The following is a 19,023-nucleotide window of genomic DNA, read 5'->3' as shown; positions in this document are numbered from 1 at the left end:
ACACAGTCCTGAAATAAAAAGATGGCTTTTCTCTTTACTTTGAGGAGGCTAAGGCCCCACAGGGAGCTCTCACTCAGAGCCATTGACCTCAAAACACAGAGGACGAAATGTAAAGCCATTCATCAGGGAAAATGGGGCTGGCCTGAGGAAGGGGGCCGAGACACTTCAGAAAATGCCCATGGGCCCCAAGTGTGGTTCAAACAAAGAGGCTCTGGGAGAAGCTGCAGGGACTAAGGCCCCACCCATGGCTGCCCCACTGCCTACTCCACGTGGATGAAGTCCTGCAGGCCCTCGTCCACGCCCACCAGCTTGCAGTAGTTAATCGTGTAGGTGGCGTTGATCAGCGTGATCTTCTTCTTGTACACTTTGCCCACATCAAAGTCCTAGGAAAAGCGAGTGAAAAGTTAATACTCAAAGCTCTCTGGTGGTTGCTTCTCGGCACCTGACAGCCATGCCTGGGAGACCAGGACGTCTCCCAGGAACTCTGCCTCGGGCAGGAAGGGGCTGCCTGGGGGCCAGTGGGTGCGGGTCCTCCAGCAAAGGGTTGGGTGGTGCCTGACTCCTCCAGGGGAACTGGGAAGTTGTGACGTCCCAGCCTCCCTAGCACCAGTGCCCTCCTGGGCCGGTGCCTGAGCCCTTCCATGGGACCCTGTCACCCTCAGTCCCAGGTGAGGACACTGATACCAGGACCCTGGGCTCACCTTGAAGTGGATGAACTTGGGCTTGCTGTTGAAGGGGCACCCTCTGAACTCACGCCCTGATGCCACCTGTTTGTGGATCACCCCACTGCGTAGCCGTTGCATCGTCCGCGCCAGGATGTCCTTGTCCATCTTTGTTCCTCCCACCGGCTTCCGGTCCACATCCTCCTTGGATACCTGGGGATTGACAGGGCCATCTGGAAAGCCTGGCCAGGCCTCCCTGAGGGCAGCTGGGGAGTGAGGGACATGAACAGCTAGGGTCACTGAGGCCGCATGGGGCAGAGAGGGAGCCACAGGGGGAGGGGGGCATGCAACATCCAAGGTGGGGCACCAGCAAGGTGGTGGGGGTGGGGAACAAGAGGCTGAGCAGAGCCATCCACGACCTAGAGGATTTCTGGAAAATAATGGCAGAGGGGGGATTTCTAGATTTTTTTGTTGTTCAGTTGCTCAGTCGTGTCCCACTCTTTGCGACCTCATGGACTGTAGCATGCCAGGCTTCCCTGTCCTTCACCATCTTCCAGAGTTTGCTCAAACTCATGTTCATTGCCATCCAAGTATCTCATCCTCTGTTGTCCCCTTCTTCTCCTGACCTCAATCTTTCCCAGCATCAGGGTCTTTTCCAATGAGTCAACTCTTCACATCAATTGGCCAAAGTATTGGAGCTTCAACATAAGTCCTTCCAATGAATATTCAGGGTTGATTTCCTTTAGGACTGACCAGTTTGATCTCCTTGCAGTCCAAGGGACTCTCAAGAGTCTTTTCCACTACTACAGTTTGAAAGCATTTTAAAATCAGACCAAGAAAAAGTTTTTGAAAATTTCTACAGGAAGCAACATTTTTTCAAGTGGCACAAAGGTACAGCCCTGACAGTCTCAGTGACTTAGAGAGGGAGCCTCTGGGGGCCTGGTTCTGGCGCCGGGGCCAACCCAGGGACTGGCACCTTCCTGCCCTCGCACTCTGGGGTGGAAGCTGGCCTGCTGACCGGTGACCCCTGTGCAGTGACCCCAAGCCTGAGTGGGGTAGTGCCCAGCTCCGGCCCAGTCAGCCAGGCCTCCTCAGAACCAGCAGAACCAAATGGCTTGACCCTCAGAATGACAGGAATGAGTTTGCCCACAGATAGGGGCGATGCCCTCCAGGGTGGCCAGAAACAGAGCTGGGGCCAGCATCCTGCCACATGCACTGGACACTTGCCAACTTCATGGCTCATGGAGCTATGCCTGCTGGGATGACCACTGCCCTGACATAAGGCTGTCAAAGGAAGTGTGAGCAGGCCTTCCAGCCACAGGCTTCCCAGTGGTAAGTGCAGGAATCAGGGCTCACTCCCCTACCCTGAGCCCCAGCCTGCACCTGCTGTGTGCAGGCCCCTGCTGGCCTGTGTGCTATGGGGGAGGGAGGCAGTCAGGAGGAGCCACAGAGCAGGATCCATGAGCGAGGCCCCAGCAGTCACCAGGACGGGGTGGGGGTGGGTGGGGGAGATGGGGCTGTGTCCGTGTCTGAGGAGCTACCTGGAAAGGCTTGTAGTCCTCCTTCCAGAGCCCGGGGATCTCTGGCCAAGCCAGTGTGTCCTCCCCGCTGAGGCTGCTCCCATCCCCCTGGACAGACTCGCTGGAGATGGCTGTCAGCAGCAGAGAGGACTGGTAGAATCTGGACTTGTTCTCCTGGAGTTGGGGGAGAAAGACACGGGTCATTCTAGAAAAGAGAACATGCCGACGGGAGGAGGACCCCCAGGACCCCAGGCCCCCCCACACAGATGGCAAGGAGGACCCCGGGACCCCAGGCCCCACTCTGCATCAGAGACCAGAGCATACATCATTTGTCACTTCCATTTAGAGTACAAGTGTCTACACATCACAAAAGCCTTTTTCCAGGGCCCACATATATGCTGGAATCCCCTTCACAGACCTTTATCTGCTCTGGGGCTGGACCTGGCCTCTGTCCAGGGACATCAGGCTGGAATAGGGATGAGGGTGGAGGTTGACGTTGCTGCAGGTGAGAGAAAGGCCCCCCACAGAGAAGGGCAGGAGCACCTGGCTGGTGGGCAGGTGTGAGACAACAGGGAGGAGGCAGCAGGAGGCACAGGTGTGGGTGCTGCCCAGGACGGCAGGGCAGAGAGGGGCACTGAGAGGAGTGGAAACCCTGGGGGGCAATATGCAATGAAGCCTGGGGGCCCAGCCAGCAGCACCCTTGTTAGAGCCAGTGAGCTGGGCCTTCAGGTTGGGGGTGCACAGGGCAGAAGTGGAAGGGCCACCAGGGCTCAGGACAGGGTCCCGAGATCCCTGTTCCACATCTTCAGGCACACTAAGCAGGTCACCAACACAGTGCACACAGAAGGCGGCCTGAGACGATCCTGTTTAGGGTACGAGTGGCTGTGGGGTCTGCCTCCCAGTGGGTGAGGCACCAGAGACCGGGGGCTGCCTGCCTGCACCTGCGCTGTCACCGGGGAGGCTGCCACACGCCTGCCTTGGGAGGGAGCCTCGATGCCATCCATGGCCCTGGTGGTGGGGGTGGGGCATCAGACGCAAGCACCGGGAGGAAAGGTCCTGGGGCCAGGGCGCTCTCCGTGGTGCTGATCTTGGCTGGCAGGCACGGTCCTGTGCTCACCAGGGGACAGCAGGGCGGGGCCTCTGCGTTCTGCCCATCGCAGACAGTGGCCACGTAGCTCCAGGTCTGGTCCCTCAGGCTCCGCTGGCCTGCGGGTCTCGGGGGCTCAGGCCGTGGCCTCCTCCGGTCCTCCACGGCCTCCTCCTTCAAGAGCCGACTCACAATCTCCTGCTTCCTGCGCTTCTGCTCCTCCTCGAAGGCACTGCAGGGAATGCTGTCTGGGCCAAGGCCAGACGCCTCCGACCCAAGAAGCTGGGCCCACTGGGCTCCAGGGGAGCAGATGAGGAGGCCCAAAGGCGGCCGGGCCAGACACCAGGGGCGCCAACCCTGGGCTCTCGTGTCCCTGCTCTCCTAGTCCCCAGGCTTCTGGGGCCTGGCTGAGGCTCAGACCAGGGCAGCCTTGGGTGGGAGGGTGCTGCTCCCCCACTTGTCCCTCCCACGAGCTAGGACTGAGAGCTTCAGATGCCGAGGAGCTGCTCCCCAACCCCGAGACCCCTGCAGGTGGAGCGATGGTATGACTAGGGGACACTCCCTAGCAGGGCCAGGAAGCCACAGCTGGGCAGATGCTAACAGTGACCACGACAGGCTGGGCTAGGAAGCAGGGGGAAGGGACAGGCCTCCAGCAGAAAGAGGAGACACAGAGCCTAGTGCACAATGCCGGGCTAGGTGGGAGAGCTGTGAACTTGCCCTAGCATCTTGGGAAGCCCTCCAGAGGACCCTTTTCTCTCAGGGTGGGTGCAGCCTAGGACCTGTGAATGGGGACCTTGAAAGCCCAGGGGTTCTGGGGGATGACGGGGTGCAACATGGACTGAGGCATTACTGAGCACCTGAGACCAGAAAGTGAGCCCAGGCTACCCTTGCCTTCTGGGAGGGAGGAGAGGGCTAGTGGGGGGCAGGGCGTACAGAGACAAAGGAGTGAGCCACTCGATGCGGGGGCACGCCTGGTGGCAGAGTCAGGAGGGGCTGTGCTCTGAGGCCCAGGAGAGGTACCTCGTATGGGGTGGGGGTGGAGGGGAGACACAGGGCGAGAGGCAGCCTCACCAGTTGTGGCAGACGTGCTCCCACTACTCTGGGGTGCTCCCAGCATACTCACCGGTTCTGGGCCTCCAACTCCTGGCGCCGGCGCTGATGGCACAGGTGCTTGAAGGCGTCCCCACCTTGGGCCAGGATCGCCTTCTTCTCAGCCTGGGCCTGCTGTTCCGCCAGCTCTCTCTTGGTTTGGCCCCATGCTTGAAATTTCCGGAGCGTTTCCTTGGGAAAGGAGAACATGGAGGCTCCAGTGTCTGCAGGTGTATGCGGGCACACTGGAGCTTTCTATAGGGTGGGTGACCTCACACTGTACCAGAGACACAGGTGGTGAGGATGTTACCACCGCTCCCCCTGCACCCTCAGCTGCCTCTCCTGAAAATCCTCCAGGGCTTCCCTTGCAGATCCCTTCCCACATCCCTGGCCTAACTGACCCCCAGGCCCCACTTTCCCCGGGAAGGCCTGGGATGCCAGCAGACGGTGTGCTGAGCCTGAGAGGCTGTCCAAGTGCAGGTGGGTGCATGCAGTCCCGCCTGGATCCCGGAAGAGCTCCTACCCGGTTGGCAGAGATACTGTTCTTCAGGGCCAGCACCGCGTCCATGCGCCTGCGCATGTGCTCTCGGGTCTCCAGCTCCTCCTTCTGCTCCTGCTCACGGATCCTGAAGGGAGGGCCTGGTCACCACTTGAGCAGCCTCAGGGCTGGGAGGAGCCCCAAGGAAATAGCCAAGTGCAAGCGGGAAGAGAGCTGGGCTGCACATGAGCCACGAGAAAACAGTGAGATCAATTTCTCTAGGTCAGTCCTTGTCTGAAAACAGCAGCTGTTAGCTCAAAACTGAAAACACACGATGACATGAGGGTTCAATGAGAAAATCAGAGAATTTCAACATAAAGGCAAGTGACCCACTTTCTCAGCCTGGCCCTTGGTGGGGGTGAGGTGGACACAAGGAAATTGAGGAGAAGGAATGACGCACCTCCCCAACGAGGCCTTCAGGAACTTCAGGGCCTTCCGGTGGTTCTTCTGGGCTTCCTCCACCAGCTTCTGCTGCCGGAGTCCAAGCTCCTTCTGCAGGTGCACGCATCTCCTGCAGGGGCGGCGGGTGGGGAGGGTGAGAACATGTGCTGTGGAGAAGGGGGACAGGAACACGTGCTGTGCAGACCCGGAGGGGACTGAGGCCAAATGCACGAGGGAGGACCCTGCGCCGTGCCTGGGGGGGGGCAGGGAGATGGGGACCCTACAGGTGTCCATGGGCTTAGATTCCCTGGAAGCAGAAGATCCAGCGACAGTTAGAGTGGGAGCTGGAGGAAACCTGTGAAGGTGGGATGGGGGGCAGGGACTCCCCTGGGGCGGGAGGTCGGGCCCCCTGGCCTGCGGCACACCTTGTCCTCCTGCCCTCTGCTCAGAAGGGGCTGCCCCCGGGGAGTGGGCAGTGTCAGGCCTCAGGGAGGATGGGCTGAAGGAGTGGCCAGAGCAGAGGAAATGGCCGGGTGTCCAGGAGGAAGCCACTGTCAGGTCAGGGACTGGGCATGGCTCCAGCCACTCTGGCCGGGGCTGGGAGGGTGGGCATGGGTGGGCAGGCAGGGGAGGGGGCGGGCAGGACCCCAGGCCTGGACCCACCGGGCCCGCAGCAGCCTGTTCTGCTCTGCCTTCTCTGAGGCCCCCATCTCCCGGTCCAGCTGCTTGGCTGCCCGCTCCTGAAGGCCTCTCCTGGCGGCTGCAGCCTCCTCTTGGGCCGACTTGCGGGCGTCCTCCAGCTGCCCCTCCTGGACCTCGATCTGCCACAGGGCACTCCTGGCAGGCAGGGGTGTTCACGTCAGCCAGGGGTAGGAGACTGGGCTGCCCCCTGTGCTGCAGCCAGTCCAGGGATGTGGCACTGCATCTGACTGACGACACCCGGGCCCCTGCCACCCGCAGCTCTGCTCTCTGGGTGCAGGGGAGTAGAGGCCCCGCCACATGGCGCCCACCCTCTCACCTGCCTTTTACCATGCCCCACCCCCTATGATACAGGCTCCTCGCAGCAGGGTTTTCTGGGATTTTACTCACTGACAATGCCTAAATGTTGGGATCAACCCCTAAGGGCTGGGATCAGGGTCTGGCACTCAGCATGTGCTTGGTGACAGTGAGTGATTGTTTGAGCTCCCAACCTCCAAGGTCAGGTGTGCCCACAGTGCTCCAGGTGGAATGGTACATGCGCGCCCCCGGAGGACGGCCTTGGGGTCAGCTGACACTTGCTCTGTGGCCCACCCACCCTCAGCCCACACTGCGAGTTGGGGGGGCTCATTGACGTCCCTGTGGCCTGGGGTACCCTTAATTCTGGGCACACAGGCTCCAGCAGCAACACCGAGGGCCCTGAAGGCACATCCCCCTGAGAACAGGTTCAAGAGTGACTTCTGGTTGGTCATAGGCCAGGGGGAGGGCTGCCAGGGGTCAGCACGTGACACCCCTGGTGTGGCTGCCGTGGGCATAGGCGTGGACACGCTGGCCCAGAGGTGGTGGCCGGCTCAGGGAAGCGCCAAGCAGTGGACAGGGCTATTTACGAAGCCTTGGTGCCCACGGAGCAACGTCCAAAAAAGAACCAACAACGAGGCCATAGAGCTGGAAGCTGAAGCTGATCACTGCACCAGAGGCCAGAGGGGCCACTACGCTGTCCAAGGTGGACACTGACTGGGCCATGGAACTGGGTAGGCTTCCGACAGGAGCCAGGAGGGGCCTGGATGGCCCTGCTCAGCCGTGATGCAAACAGCAGTGGACTCCGCAGCCATGAAGGGAGGTGCCTCATGGCTGCTGTGTAGGGAGGAGGAGTGGGCACAAGGCAGTAAACACTGCAGGGTCCGCACACCTAATGAGGCGGTGGGGGGGACACCCATGATCGCTGGGGATGGGATGCACGAGGGGACATCTGAGGGGACATCTGATGTGTGTTTTCTTTCGTGTAAATTAGACCTTAGCCGATTAGTAAGAAAGTAAGTAGGTATTGGCCACGCCCACATGAGGGGGGGCAGGCAGCTGGGCTCCCTGGGTCAGGGCCTGAGGAGCAGGCAGCTGGGCATGGTCAGCAGACTGGCATTTGGTGGGAGGATAAATGAGTGAAAACACAGAGGAAAATGAGTGGCAAGTTTCTGAAGGTCAGAGAAGAGACAGGACAGATCAGACAGGAGACGAGGGTGAGCCTCTGAAGGTCAGAGAAGAGAAGGGACAGGTCAGATGGGAGACCAGCTTTTGTTGGAGCTGGACTTCCAGGCATGAACTCCTGTTTCAGCAGACACACAGAAGAACATGTGCTTCCCAGCTCTGTCTGAGAGACAGCCTGGAGCAGTGGGTCCCCCTGGTACCCACCCTGGATCCCTAAACACCATTCTCTCTGCAAGAAACCGGTTCTGGGCACACCTGGCAGGTCCAGGGCTGGGCAACAATAAACAAGCAGGAACTTGTTGTTGTCCCCAGAAAGTGCTGGAAAATTGACAGGGAACCAGCTTGAAAGAGGTCCCACTGGCCAAACTGGGGACGATGGGAGCATCGGAACGAACAAAGATGGAGCAGGAACAAGTCACTGAGCAGAAAAGAAGTTGGAGAGTCTGCACTGACACAGAGAGACGTGAAGACAACGTTGTTCTCTACAGCAGGATGAGAACTCGCACACTTAAAGACTCACAGAATTAGAAAACTGCTTGCAGGGACCTCTCTGGCGGTCCAGTGGTGAGGACTGGTCAGACCCCACAGGTGGTCAGGGGACTAAGGTCCCACATGCCACATACACACACACACACAAAAATGAAAATCGCCCTTTGGCAGCCATCATCATAACCGATTCAAGCGAGAAACATCAGTAAATGCAAAGTGGGAGCATGAGAGGGGTGGGGGGGCTCTCCAGGCTGACATAGTGCACCACAAGTTCCAGCAAGTTCCCACAGGAAAAGTGTGGCTGCGCAGAAGGAACCCTGCAGACCACGTCTCCGTCGGGGGACTGAAATCTCCCCCCCAAGAAAGGGGACCAGTGGCCATCAGGACCCTTGCTGGGGGGCACCAGTGGAGGATCCTAGGCCACTGTCCTGAGGAGACATCACATAAAGGCAAATTGGGGGGCCCTTCTGGGGGCAGAATCTTCAGAAATATTGAGGTCAGAATGACTTCCTACTGGAGGCAGGACAACCCCCTGTAACCACCCCAGGTGGGACCCTCTTGCTGTAAAGTGTCACCAGATAATGGGGGGAAGGGGACACTGAGGATTCTTTGCGCTGTTTTTGCAAGTCTTCTGTAAACTTGAAATTCTTTCGAAAGTTAGAAGCTTTAAAAAACTAAATGGATGATACAGTGATGGACAAAGGCAGGGCCACCAGGGGTGCCCCAGGCCGGTGAGGAGCAGCCCAGATGCTGGCTGGCGCACAGCGGGGCTGCCAGGACAAGCTATGGGTGGAGTATCTCTCTAGGGGGTGGGGTCTGGGGGGATGCTTGTAGAAGAGGCATAAAGATTTAATCATTTCGGTTGTTCCATGGGGGCACAAAGAGCGGGGAAAAAAGGAAGAAGCAGCTGATTTCATGGTTCCTAAGAACTCAAACAAACGTGGAGAAAGTGAAAAACACTGAACAAAAAGGGAAGTCTAGGCTACCCTTCCATTTTTAGGCAGCTTGAAAGTCAAGTGCCAAGTGTGGTTCTCCATCTCAAGGCCCCACCACCACCCCGAGCCGGCCGGAACTCACTCGCTCTGCTGTAGCACCGCCATCATCCGCGCCTGCAGGTCCCACTCATTCTTCAGCTCCGAGCACAGGCGCTGTGACGCTGCCTCCAGGCGCCCCATGGCTGCCCTGGGGACCGCAGGGACAGTGGCAGTCAGGGCCTTGGGGTTGCCAGCCCCCAGCCAGCCATGCCTTCACCTGATTTTTCACTTGCAGGATATGAGTGGTCAGCTGGGTGGGCAGAAACGTGGCCGAAGGCAGGCTTCTGCTGGGCCTGCTCTCACTGATCTGACCATGCTGCCTTTACCTGCTACACTGGCCTCTCTAACAAGGATGGGGAGCTGGCCCCTGATTGCCAGCTCCTCAGAGCAGCAGGCCCAGCCTGGTTTTGGCCCAGGAAGGACCCAGCATACTCACCTGCCAACCAGAAGCATCTTGAGGACAAAAGCCACCGAGAGACCCGCTCTTGGCCAATCCCACCTTGGGTGGGGGCGCTTCAAGAAATCCCCTTGAAATTTCTACTTCAAGTCCCTCTGACCCCCAGTCATCTGAGCCCAGTTATACTCTGATGAATGAGGTGGGTGGGAATGGGGTAGGACACATAGATGCACCGCCCCTAAATACCCCCTCTAAGGGCAGAAGTGGGTGGGGTCATCTCTATGAGAATGGCCTTGAGTGACACTGACCAGATGGCTCTGGTCTGCAGGCCCGTGACCTGGTGCCATCTGGGGCCCTGCGCTGGATGCTTCTCCCCACCCCTACCTAGCCCACCCTGGCGCCCTTGCTCCAGTGCTGTGTGGCTGCTGTTTCTACCACTCAGGTCGCAGCCTGTGGGTCACCTTCTCAGGGAGGGCCCCCTGGACACCCGTATCAAAGTGACCGCCCTCCTGGGTCGTGGCCACCTGACTCCTGGTATCTGCTGCAGCTGTTAGATTCCCACAAGGGCAGGAGATGGGTCCATTCCCTTGCCACCCAGGTGCAGCGGGTGCTAGATGCGGGTCACAATTGGGTGGACACGGCTCCTTGCTCACACAGTGGCCCCAAGGCCCCACCTCCAACCTCTGACCTACATGTTGTTGGCCGCCCTCTCTGCAGCCATCTCGGCTGCTACACTCTCCTGCTGCTTGACCAGGAGTTCCATCCTCCTGCGGCAGGCACGTAGCTCCCCCCTGGAAGTTGAGCCAGAATCAGGGTGAGTGGTCCCATGTACCCCAGGCCTCAGTCTCCCTCTCCTTGGGTGGGACCAGGCCTGGGGTGGGTGACCTCTCCTCCTCCATCTCACACATTCAGGAGTGAAGTTTCATGTCATCCACACGGCAGTGTTACTGCTGGTCAGATAGTATAGGAGGGCAGGGAACCCCTACAGCCAGGGCACCCACACAGCCTGGGGCAGGGGACCAGCTGGCCCACTCACCTTGTCTTCTGGATGAAAAGGTCTTTCTCTTCATGCAGCTGGTCCACTTGGCTCAAGTCCCTGCGCAGCAGGGAGGCTTGCATTTTTTCCTGGGCAGTCAACCTCTGCTTCTGCTTGTCCTTGCTCTGCTCTATTCCTGGACTTGAAATGGAAAGGACACCTGCTACCCTTGTGTGGGGGCCACGTCCACTCCACCATACTGTCCAGAATACAGAGTCCCCTCACCCTGTCCTCACCCGGGTCAGTTACCAGGAGCTTCCCAGGCCGGCCTTCTGCTCAGCCTCCCTGGGGACACAGTCCAGCACAACCTCTGGGTCCTCCAGCTCCTCTGTGTCTAGACGTCAAGCAAGAGAAAGCAGATGGAGACCCTCGAGCCTGAGGCTCCTGGATAAATCCTGACAGGTGCAGCAGTTCTCAAAACGTGGCCCGGGAAACCCTTTCCAGGGGTTGGCACTTCAAAGCTATTTTCATAACAATAGCAAAACACTGCCTGTCTCTTCCGCCCTGAGCTTGGTGAGTGCGGCGTGGAGTTGACAGCGTAACAGGCAGGAAGGCCAGGGGTCTCCAAACAGGAAATAGAGTGCAAGTGTCAGACATTTTTTATCTCTCCCTTAAGTGGCAGGAGGAAACAGACTACAAGTATCAGATTTTTTTTCCTTCTTTATACAAAATTAAAAGGAGGTTTCTCTTAAAATTCTCTGTTGCCATGAAGACACCTGGTTCCACCTGAACTTAACTTTTCTCAAACCTTGAGCTAACCAATGCATTTTTCTTGTGCAAATGTTTTTCTTAAACTATGTTAATAAAACTATGTATTTGCTTTGGAATTTGCTTTTCTTTAAAATGGTTCCACCTAAGCCTAACTTTTTTCCTTTCTCAAACCTTGAGCTGATAATAGCTCAACAAACCAGTATTCATATCAATTGTTTTATGGATGGGGAAGGACACACCTCGGGCAGTCCTATCTCAAAAATGCATATTGTGGGAGAGGGGCCTGGTGAAACTCCCTCAGCCTTGAGGTGTCTCTCTTATTTGATTAATACCTTTCTAACAGACATAAAACAGTTTGTTAAAACTTGCAAGGGGGGCACTCTTTCTGCCCCCTTCTGATGTCTATGTCAGAAGCTTTGTCTATCTCTTTCATACTTTACTAAAACGGCATTATACAAAAGCTCTGAGCGATCAAGCCTTGTCACTGGGCCCAGATTAAATCCCTCTCCTCCAGAGGCCAAGAATCCTAGTGTCTTTCATGGCTCAGCAACAACCTTTCAGAGTTTTCCAGAGGCCACATGACACAGGATACCACACCAGACTAGTGAGAGGCAGACATCTGCTCTTAGGCCAGACTCAGCATGTTGCACCCAGCAGGTTCATTACTGCTATTTTAAGTGAGTAAATAAAATTTTTTTAGCTTTAGTTCTTAATGCAGTAAACATTGAAAGGTATAATTGATGTAAACCAGTGCTCTTTGGGTCTTCAGTAATTTTTTAGGAATATAATGGAGTCACCTGACAAAAAAAGTATAAGGATTATTGCCTTTGAGAATCACTGCCGATTTCTAGCAAAACATGGCTTATCTACAGTCCTTCATTAAAGCTCAGCAAAAGTGACTGAAAAGAAGTTCTAAAAGGCACGAATCTACAGTCATGAGACGGGGGCAGTAGGAGGGAGGAGGCAGCACAGCTTAGGGGCAGGGGCTCTCAGGCGTGGAAGTGGGTCCTAGGAGGGCAGGGACCTCAGTGTCCCTGTAAAGGACACTGCTGGTGTCCAGCACTAGCCCAAACCAAAGCACATCTTAGGACTTTTTTTTAAATCCAAAAGTTTCCAGGAAAATAAAACAAGAACAGGTCACATTCAGAGGACTGGAGGAAACACGGCACCAGATTCCTTGACAGAGACGCTGGAAACCACAGTCGACACCTTCAGGGTCTCAGCCACACGGACCCTTCCTCCAACTAAAGACAGAATACTATAGGCTGCCTTTTTGAGAAAAATGTGAATTTAAAAAATGTAGCTTCTGTGAAAAAAAAAAAAAGGGAATTAAAGGGCCCCGATCAAGCCCACCCTATGCCTTCTGTGCTGTGAAATGTATGTTCTTTGTGAGGGGACCCTTCTTAATTACCATCTTCCATGAGCGGCTTGTCATCCAAAAGCTTCTTGTCGTCTTCTTCCATCCTGGGGCAAAATCAGCTGCAAAAAGTTTACAAAGTATAGAGACGGATTTAAAAAACATTAAAAAAAAAACTGGATTTCAAAGAATTAACCATTTCTTTTCTAAAAAGACATTAAGAAGAAGAGAGGCCACAGAATATGAGAAATTATCTGTAATACACAGATCTGAGGAAGGTCTCACACCCAGAATATTACAGATGTGTAAGGATTAGCACTTACACATCACCGCAGATGGTGACTGCAGCCATGAAATTAAAAGACGCTTACTCCTTGGAAGGAAAGCTATGACCAACCTAGATAGCATATTGAAAATTAGAGACATTACTTTGCCAACAAAGGTCTGTCTAGTCAAGGCTATGGTTTTCCCAGTGGTCATGTATGGATGTGAGAGTTGGACTGTGAAGAAAGCTGAGCGCTGAAGAATTGATGCTTTTGAACTGTGGTGTTGGAAAAGACTCTTGAGAGTCCCTTGGACTGCAAGGAGATACAACCAGTCCATTCTGATGGAGATCAGCCCTGGGATTTCTTTGGAAGGAATGATGCTAAAGCTGAAACTCCAGTACTTTGGCCACCTCATGCGAAGAATTGACTCATTGGGAAAGACTCTGATGCTGAGAGGGATTGGGGGCAGGAGGAGAAGGGGACAAGAGAGGATGAGATGGCTGGATGGTATCACAGACTCGATGGATGTGAGTCTGAGTGGACTCTGGGAGTTGGTGAAGGACAGGGAGGCCTGGTGTGCTGCGATTCATGGGGTCGCAAAGAGTCAAACAAGACTGAGTGAACTGAACTGAACTGAACTGAACTGAAGGATTAGCGCAGCAGAAAAGACGGTCTACAATCAAAGACGTAAAGGAGGACCCTCAACAGGGTGGGGTGGGGGCAAAGTCATGGTGCATCAAGACCCACACCTGAGGGGAACCCCAAATTGAAGGAACATCATAACTGCAGAGGTTCTCCCCAAGGAGGCGGGTCCAAGACCCACATCAGGCTCCCCACCCTGGGGGTTGGCACCAGGAAGACAGGCCTCTGGACATCTGGCTTTGAAGGCCAGCATGGACTTCCCTTTGGGAGAGGCAGAGGGCTGTGGGAATAGCAACACTGCTCTTAGAGGACCTGCACCAAGTCCCACACACTCGGGGCCCCAAGCAGAAACAGGAAACTGAGAGGAGCCTGGGCCAGACCCACTGCTGACCTCAGGAAACCTCCTGGAGAGGCTGGAGGTGCAGGCAGCTCACCCTGGGGACAGGGATGCTGCCAGCAGCTGTTCTTGGGGAGCTGGTTCTAACATTAGGGCACAAGGCAGAGAGTGCCACATCACACTCCACCCTCCAGCTTATCAGTGCCAGGACCCGGCCTGCAAACCAGTGAGCTGACACACCTACTCCAGGACCCCCAGGCTCTGCTGCCAGACCCACCATTGGCTTGACACCAATTCTGGAAGCCCTGGGCCCCAGCCCTGCCCTCCAATGGGCAGATGCCAGACCAGAACTACCACAGCCCCACGCCGTGCCATATCAGGACCCAGCTTGCCCACCTGCCGGCCAACATCAGCTCCAAGACACCATGGAGCCCTCAGCCAGCCACCCCAGGATCTGGTCCCACTCATCTGCAGGCCAACATCAATTTGGGACATCCTAGACCCCTCAGCCCTACCCACCAGTGGCATGTATACACACACACATACATGTGGGCCTCCTTAATGGCTCAGGTGGTAAAGAATCTGCCTGCTATACAGGAGACTGAGGTTCAATCCCTGGGTCAGAAAGATCCCCTGGAGAAGAGAATGGCTACCCACTCAGTATTGTTGCCTGGAGAATTCCCTGAACGGAGAAGCCTGGTGTGCTAAAGTCAAACACAACTGGGCAACTAACACAAATATATACACACTGCTATATATGAGTCTTGTGGTAACCACAAACTAAAAATCTGTAATAGATATACATATACAAAAGAGAAAGGAATCCAAAGGTAACAATAAAGACAGTCATCAAATCATAAGAGAGAAGAACAAAAGAAGAAGAAAAGAACAAAATAGAACTAAAAACACAGCCCTCAAACAACTAACTAAATAGCAAGAAGTACATACCTATCAGTAACTACTTCAAATGCAAATGGACTAAATGTTGTAATTAAAAGACACAGAGTGACTGAATGGGCCCACATACATGCTTCCTCATAGCTCAGCTGGTAAAGAATCTGCCTGCAGTGCAGGAGTCTCCAGTTCAATTCCTAGGTCTGAAAGATCCCCTGGAGAAGGGACAGGCTACCCACTCCAATATTCATGGGCTTCCCTGGTGGCTCAGATGGTAAGGAATCTGCCTGCAATGAGGGAGACCTGGGTTCGATCCCTGGGTTGGGAAGATCTGGGTTGGGAAGATCCCTGGAGGACGGTATGGCAACCCACTCCAGTAAAGAGCTTCCCTGGTAACTCAGCTGGTAAAGAAGCTACCTGCAGTGCAGGAGACCCTGGTTCAATTTCTGGGATGGGAAGACCCCCTGGAGAACGGATAGGCTACCCACTCCAGTATTATTGGGCTACCCTGGTGGCTCAGATGGTAAAGAATCCACCTGCAATTCAGGGAGACCTGGGTTTGATCCCTGGGTTGGGAAGATCCCCTGGAGAAGGGAGTGGCTACCCACTCAAGTATTCTTGCCTGGAGAGTTCCATGGACAGAGGAGCCTGACAGGCTACAGTCCATGGAGCCACAAAGAGTTGGACACAACTGAGCAACTTCCACTTCACAAGAGACTCACTTCAGATCTAGAGACACATACAGACTGAAAGACATGATGGAAGAAGAGATTCCATGCAAAAAGGAAATGAAAGAAAGCTGGGTTATCAATAGTTATATCAGACAAAGTAGACTTTAAAACCCACTCTAGTACTGTTGCCTGGAAAATCCTATGAACGAAGGAGCCTGGTAGGCTGCAGTCCATGGGGTCGCTAAGAGTCAGATACGACTGAGCAACTTCCCTTTCACTTTTCACTTTCATGCATTGGAGAAGGAAATGGTAACCCACTCCAGTGTTCTTGCCTGGAGAATCCCAGAGACAGGGGAGCCTGGTGGGCTGCCATCTATGGGGTCGCACAGAGTCGGACACGACTGAAGTGACTTAGCAGTAGCAGCAGTAGACTTTAAAACAAAGACTGTTACAAGAAACAAAGAAGGACCCTACATAATGATAGAAGGATCAAGCCGAGAAGAAGATGAACAATTGTAAACAAATATGCACCCAATATAGGAGCCCCTAAAGACATAAAGCAAGCATTAATATTAACAAACACAAAAGGAGAAACTGACAGTAACATGGTAATAGTTAATGTAAGGGGGGACTTTAACACCCCACTTACATTACTGGACAGGTCATCTAGACAGAAAATCAATAAGAAAACACTGGCCTTAAATGACACATTAGACCAAATGAACTTAAATAGAGCTATATGGAACATTCCATCCAAAAATAGCAAATAATTTCAAGTGTACATGAAGCAGTCTCTAGGACAGATCACAGAATCCACATATCAAGTCTCAACAAATCTAAGAAAATTGAAATCATATCAGGCATCCTTTCTGACCACAAAACTATGTGACTGAAAATCAACTACAAGGAAAAAACCACAGGAAACACAAACACAAGGAGGCTAAACAATACACTACTAAACAACAAATGGATCACTGAAGAGATCAAAGAAGAAATGAAAAATTTCTTCTAGGGACAAATTTGACCTAGGGACAAAGGAAAACAAACCAACAAAATCCAAAATCTGTGGGGTGCAGCAAAAGCAGTTACAGGATGTAAGTTTATAGACGTACAGGCTTACCTCAGGAAACAAGAGAACTCTCAAATGAACAGCCTAAACATAATCTAAAGCAATTAGAGAAAGAACAAACAAAACCCACATAGCACAAGGAAAGAAATCATGAAGATCAGAACAGAAATAAATGAAATAGAGACTTAAATAAACAATATCAATGAAACTGAGCTGGTTCTCTGAAAAGATAAACAGAATCGATAAATCCTGAGGCCAACTCATCAAGGGAAAAACAGAGAGAGGGCTCAAATCTAGAAATCAGAAGTAAAAAAGAAGTTACAACCAGAAATACAGGTCAGTGCAACAGGATAGAGAGCACAGAAATAAACCCACACGTTTATGGTTAATTAATCTACAACAAAGGAGGTAAGAATATACAATGGAGAAAAGACAGTCTCTTCAATAAGTGGTTCTGGAAAAACTGAACAGTTACATGTAAAATAATGAAATTAGAACTCTCATACCACACACAAAAATAAACTCAAAATGGATTAAAGACCTAAATATAAGACTGGATACTATATAACTCTTAGAGGAAAATACAGGCAGAATACTCTCGGACACAAATTGCAACATCTTTTTTGAACCATCTCCTAGAGTAATGAAAATAAAAACAAAAATAAACAAATAGGACTTAATTGAACTTTAAAGCTTTTGCACAGCTAAGGAAACCATAAACAAAAAGAAAAGACAGCTCAGAGAATGGAGGAAAATATTTGCAAAGGAAGCAACCGAGGAATTCATCTTCAAAACATACAAACAGCTCATGAAGCACAATATAAAAAACAAACAACTGGGGAGTGCCCTGCCAGTCCAATGCTTGGGACTCTGTGCCTCCACTGAAGGGGGCACAGGTTCAATCCCTAGTCACTCGGTCAGGAAAGTAAGATCCCACACACTTGCAGCATGGCCAAAACAACACACACACACACAAAATCCCACAAACAAACCCAACAAAAAATGGCAGACCTAACTAGACGTTTCTCCAAAGAAGAAATACAGATAGTCAACAAACTTATGAAAAGATGCTCAACATCACTGATGATTAGAGAAATGAAAATAAAAAACTATATGAGGTATCACCGCACACCGGTAAGAATGGCCATCATCAAAAAGCATACGAATTGTAAATGCTAGAGAGGGTGTGGAGAAGAGGGAACCCTCCTGAACTGTTAGTGGAAATGTAAATTGAACAGTCACTATGAAGAATAGTACGGAAGTTCCATAAAAACTGAAAATAGGGCTACCATCTGATCCAGCAATCCCACTGGTGGGCATCTATCTAGAGAAAACCATAATTTGAAGATACATACATCCCAGTGTTCATAGCAGCACTATTTACAATAGCCAAGACATAGAAGCAACCTATGGTCCATTAACAGATGAATGGAAAAAGAAGTTGTGAGATATATATGATCATATATATACAGCTGGCATCATAGAAATACAAAGCACCATAAGAGATTTCCACAAAAAGCTATTAAAAAAAATACTGTCAACAAACAGAACTCCAGGAGCAGATGGCTTCACAGGTGAATTCTATCAAACATTAAAGAGAAGAGTTAACACTTTTCCTTCTCAAACTATTCCAAGAAAATATTACTCAACCGTTAAAAAAAAGAATGAAATAATGCCATTTGCAGTGACATGGACCTAGAGACTTCCATTCTAAGTAAAGTAAGTCAGAAAAAGATGAATATCATATGATCTCACTCATATGTGGCATCTAAAAAAAACACAATACAAATGAAATTATTTACAAAACAGAAACAGACTCACAGACTTTCAAAACAAACTTATGGTTAACCAAAGGGGAAACATGGCGGGAAGAGAGAAAGTAGGAGTTTGGAATTAACATACACACAATAATATATGTAAAAAAGACAATTAACAAGGATCTACTATATAGCACAGGGAACTATACTCAATAGTATAAATTATTATATCTGTAAAAAATTATATGGGAAAAGAATCTGAAAAAGAATGGATATACGTATATCTGAATCACTTTGCTTTATAATCTGAAACTAACACAACAAAGTAAATAAACTATACCTTAACATAAAAATTAGGGGACTTCCCTGGTGGTCCAGTGGTTAAGAATCTGACTTTCAACGCAAGGAATGTGGGTTTAATCTCTGGTCAGGGAAATAAGATCCCACATACTGTGGGGCAACTGAGCCTGAGCATCCCAACTATAGAGCCCGCATGCTGGACCCCGTGCACCACAACTAGAGAGAAGCCTGTGTGCCACCACGAAGAGCTTGTGCACTGCAACTAAGACCTGATACAGCCAAAAATAAATAAGTAAATTATAATTTTAAAAATTATAAAATAAAATAAATTAATTAAAAAATGTTACAACTGGCATCATAGAAATACAAAGCACCATAAGAGATTTCCACAAAAAGCTCTTTAAAAAAATACTGTCAACAAACAGAACTCCAGGAGCAGATGGCTTCACAGGTGAATTCTACCAAACATTAAAGAGAAGAGTTAACACTTATCTTTCTCAAACCATTCCAAGAAAATGCAGAGGAAGGAATGCTTCTGAACTCATTCTATGAGGCCAGCATCACCCTAATACTAAAACCAGACAAAGATATTACACACAGAAAATTAC

At 51.9% G+C, this 19,023-nt stretch overlaps 1 protein-coding gene across 10 annotated transcripts in view; it reads right to left on the bottom strand.

Annotated features, from left to right (window-relative positions):
* The window catches only part of CFAP74 (cilia and flagella associated protein 74), a 95,356-nt gene that overhangs the window by 44,617 nt on the left and 31,716 nt on the right, over positions 1 to 19,023 (bottom strand). For 8 of the 10 annotated variants that reach the window (XR_006061498.2, XR_006061499.2, XR_003590959.3 and 5 more), the window contains 14 exons: positions 12,534 to 12,601; positions 10,661 to 10,745; positions 10,412 to 10,552; positions 10,068 to 10,166; positions 9,022 to 9,126; positions 5,941 to 6,114; positions 5,297 to 5,407; positions 4,882 to 4,984; positions 4,393 to 4,550; positions 3,300 to 3,501; positions 2,601 to 2,648; positions 2,204 to 2,356; positions 702 to 875; positions 265 to 383 (listed from right to left, as the gene is read on the bottom strand). Coding sequence is in view for 7 of the 10 variants with exons in the window: in XM_060396530.1 (XP_060252513.1) it covers positions 265 to 383; positions 702 to 875; positions 2,204 to 2,356; positions 2,601 to 2,648; positions 3,300 to 3,501; positions 4,393 to 4,550; positions 4,882 to 4,984; positions 5,297 to 5,407; positions 5,941 to 6,114; positions 9,022 to 9,126; positions 10,068 to 10,166; positions 10,412 to 10,552; positions 10,661 to 10,745; positions 12,534 to 12,585 (1,724 nt within the window). In the remaining 3 variants the exon portion in view is untranslated. The remainder of the gene's footprint in view (positions 1 to 264; positions 384 to 701; positions 876 to 2,203; positions 2,357 to 2,600; positions 2,649 to 3,299; positions 3,502 to 4,392; positions 4,551 to 4,881; positions 4,985 to 5,296; positions 5,408 to 5,940; positions 6,115 to 9,021; positions 9,127 to 10,067; positions 10,167 to 10,411; positions 10,553 to 10,660; positions 10,746 to 12,533; positions 12,602 to 19,023) is intronic. The other 2 variants (XM_042257388.2, XM_060396531.1) reach the window with 2 other exon arrangements.

The sequence above is a fragment of the Ovis aries genome, chromosome 12 (assembly GCF_016772045.2).
Source record: "Ovis aries strain OAR_USU_Benz2616 breed Rambouillet chromosome 12, ARS-UI_Ramb_v3.0, whole genome shotgun sequence".
NCBI lineage: Eukaryota > Metazoa > Chordata > Mammalia > Artiodactyla > Bovidae > Ovis > Ovis aries.
This window is presented reverse-complemented; position numbering and strand designations above follow the sequence as displayed.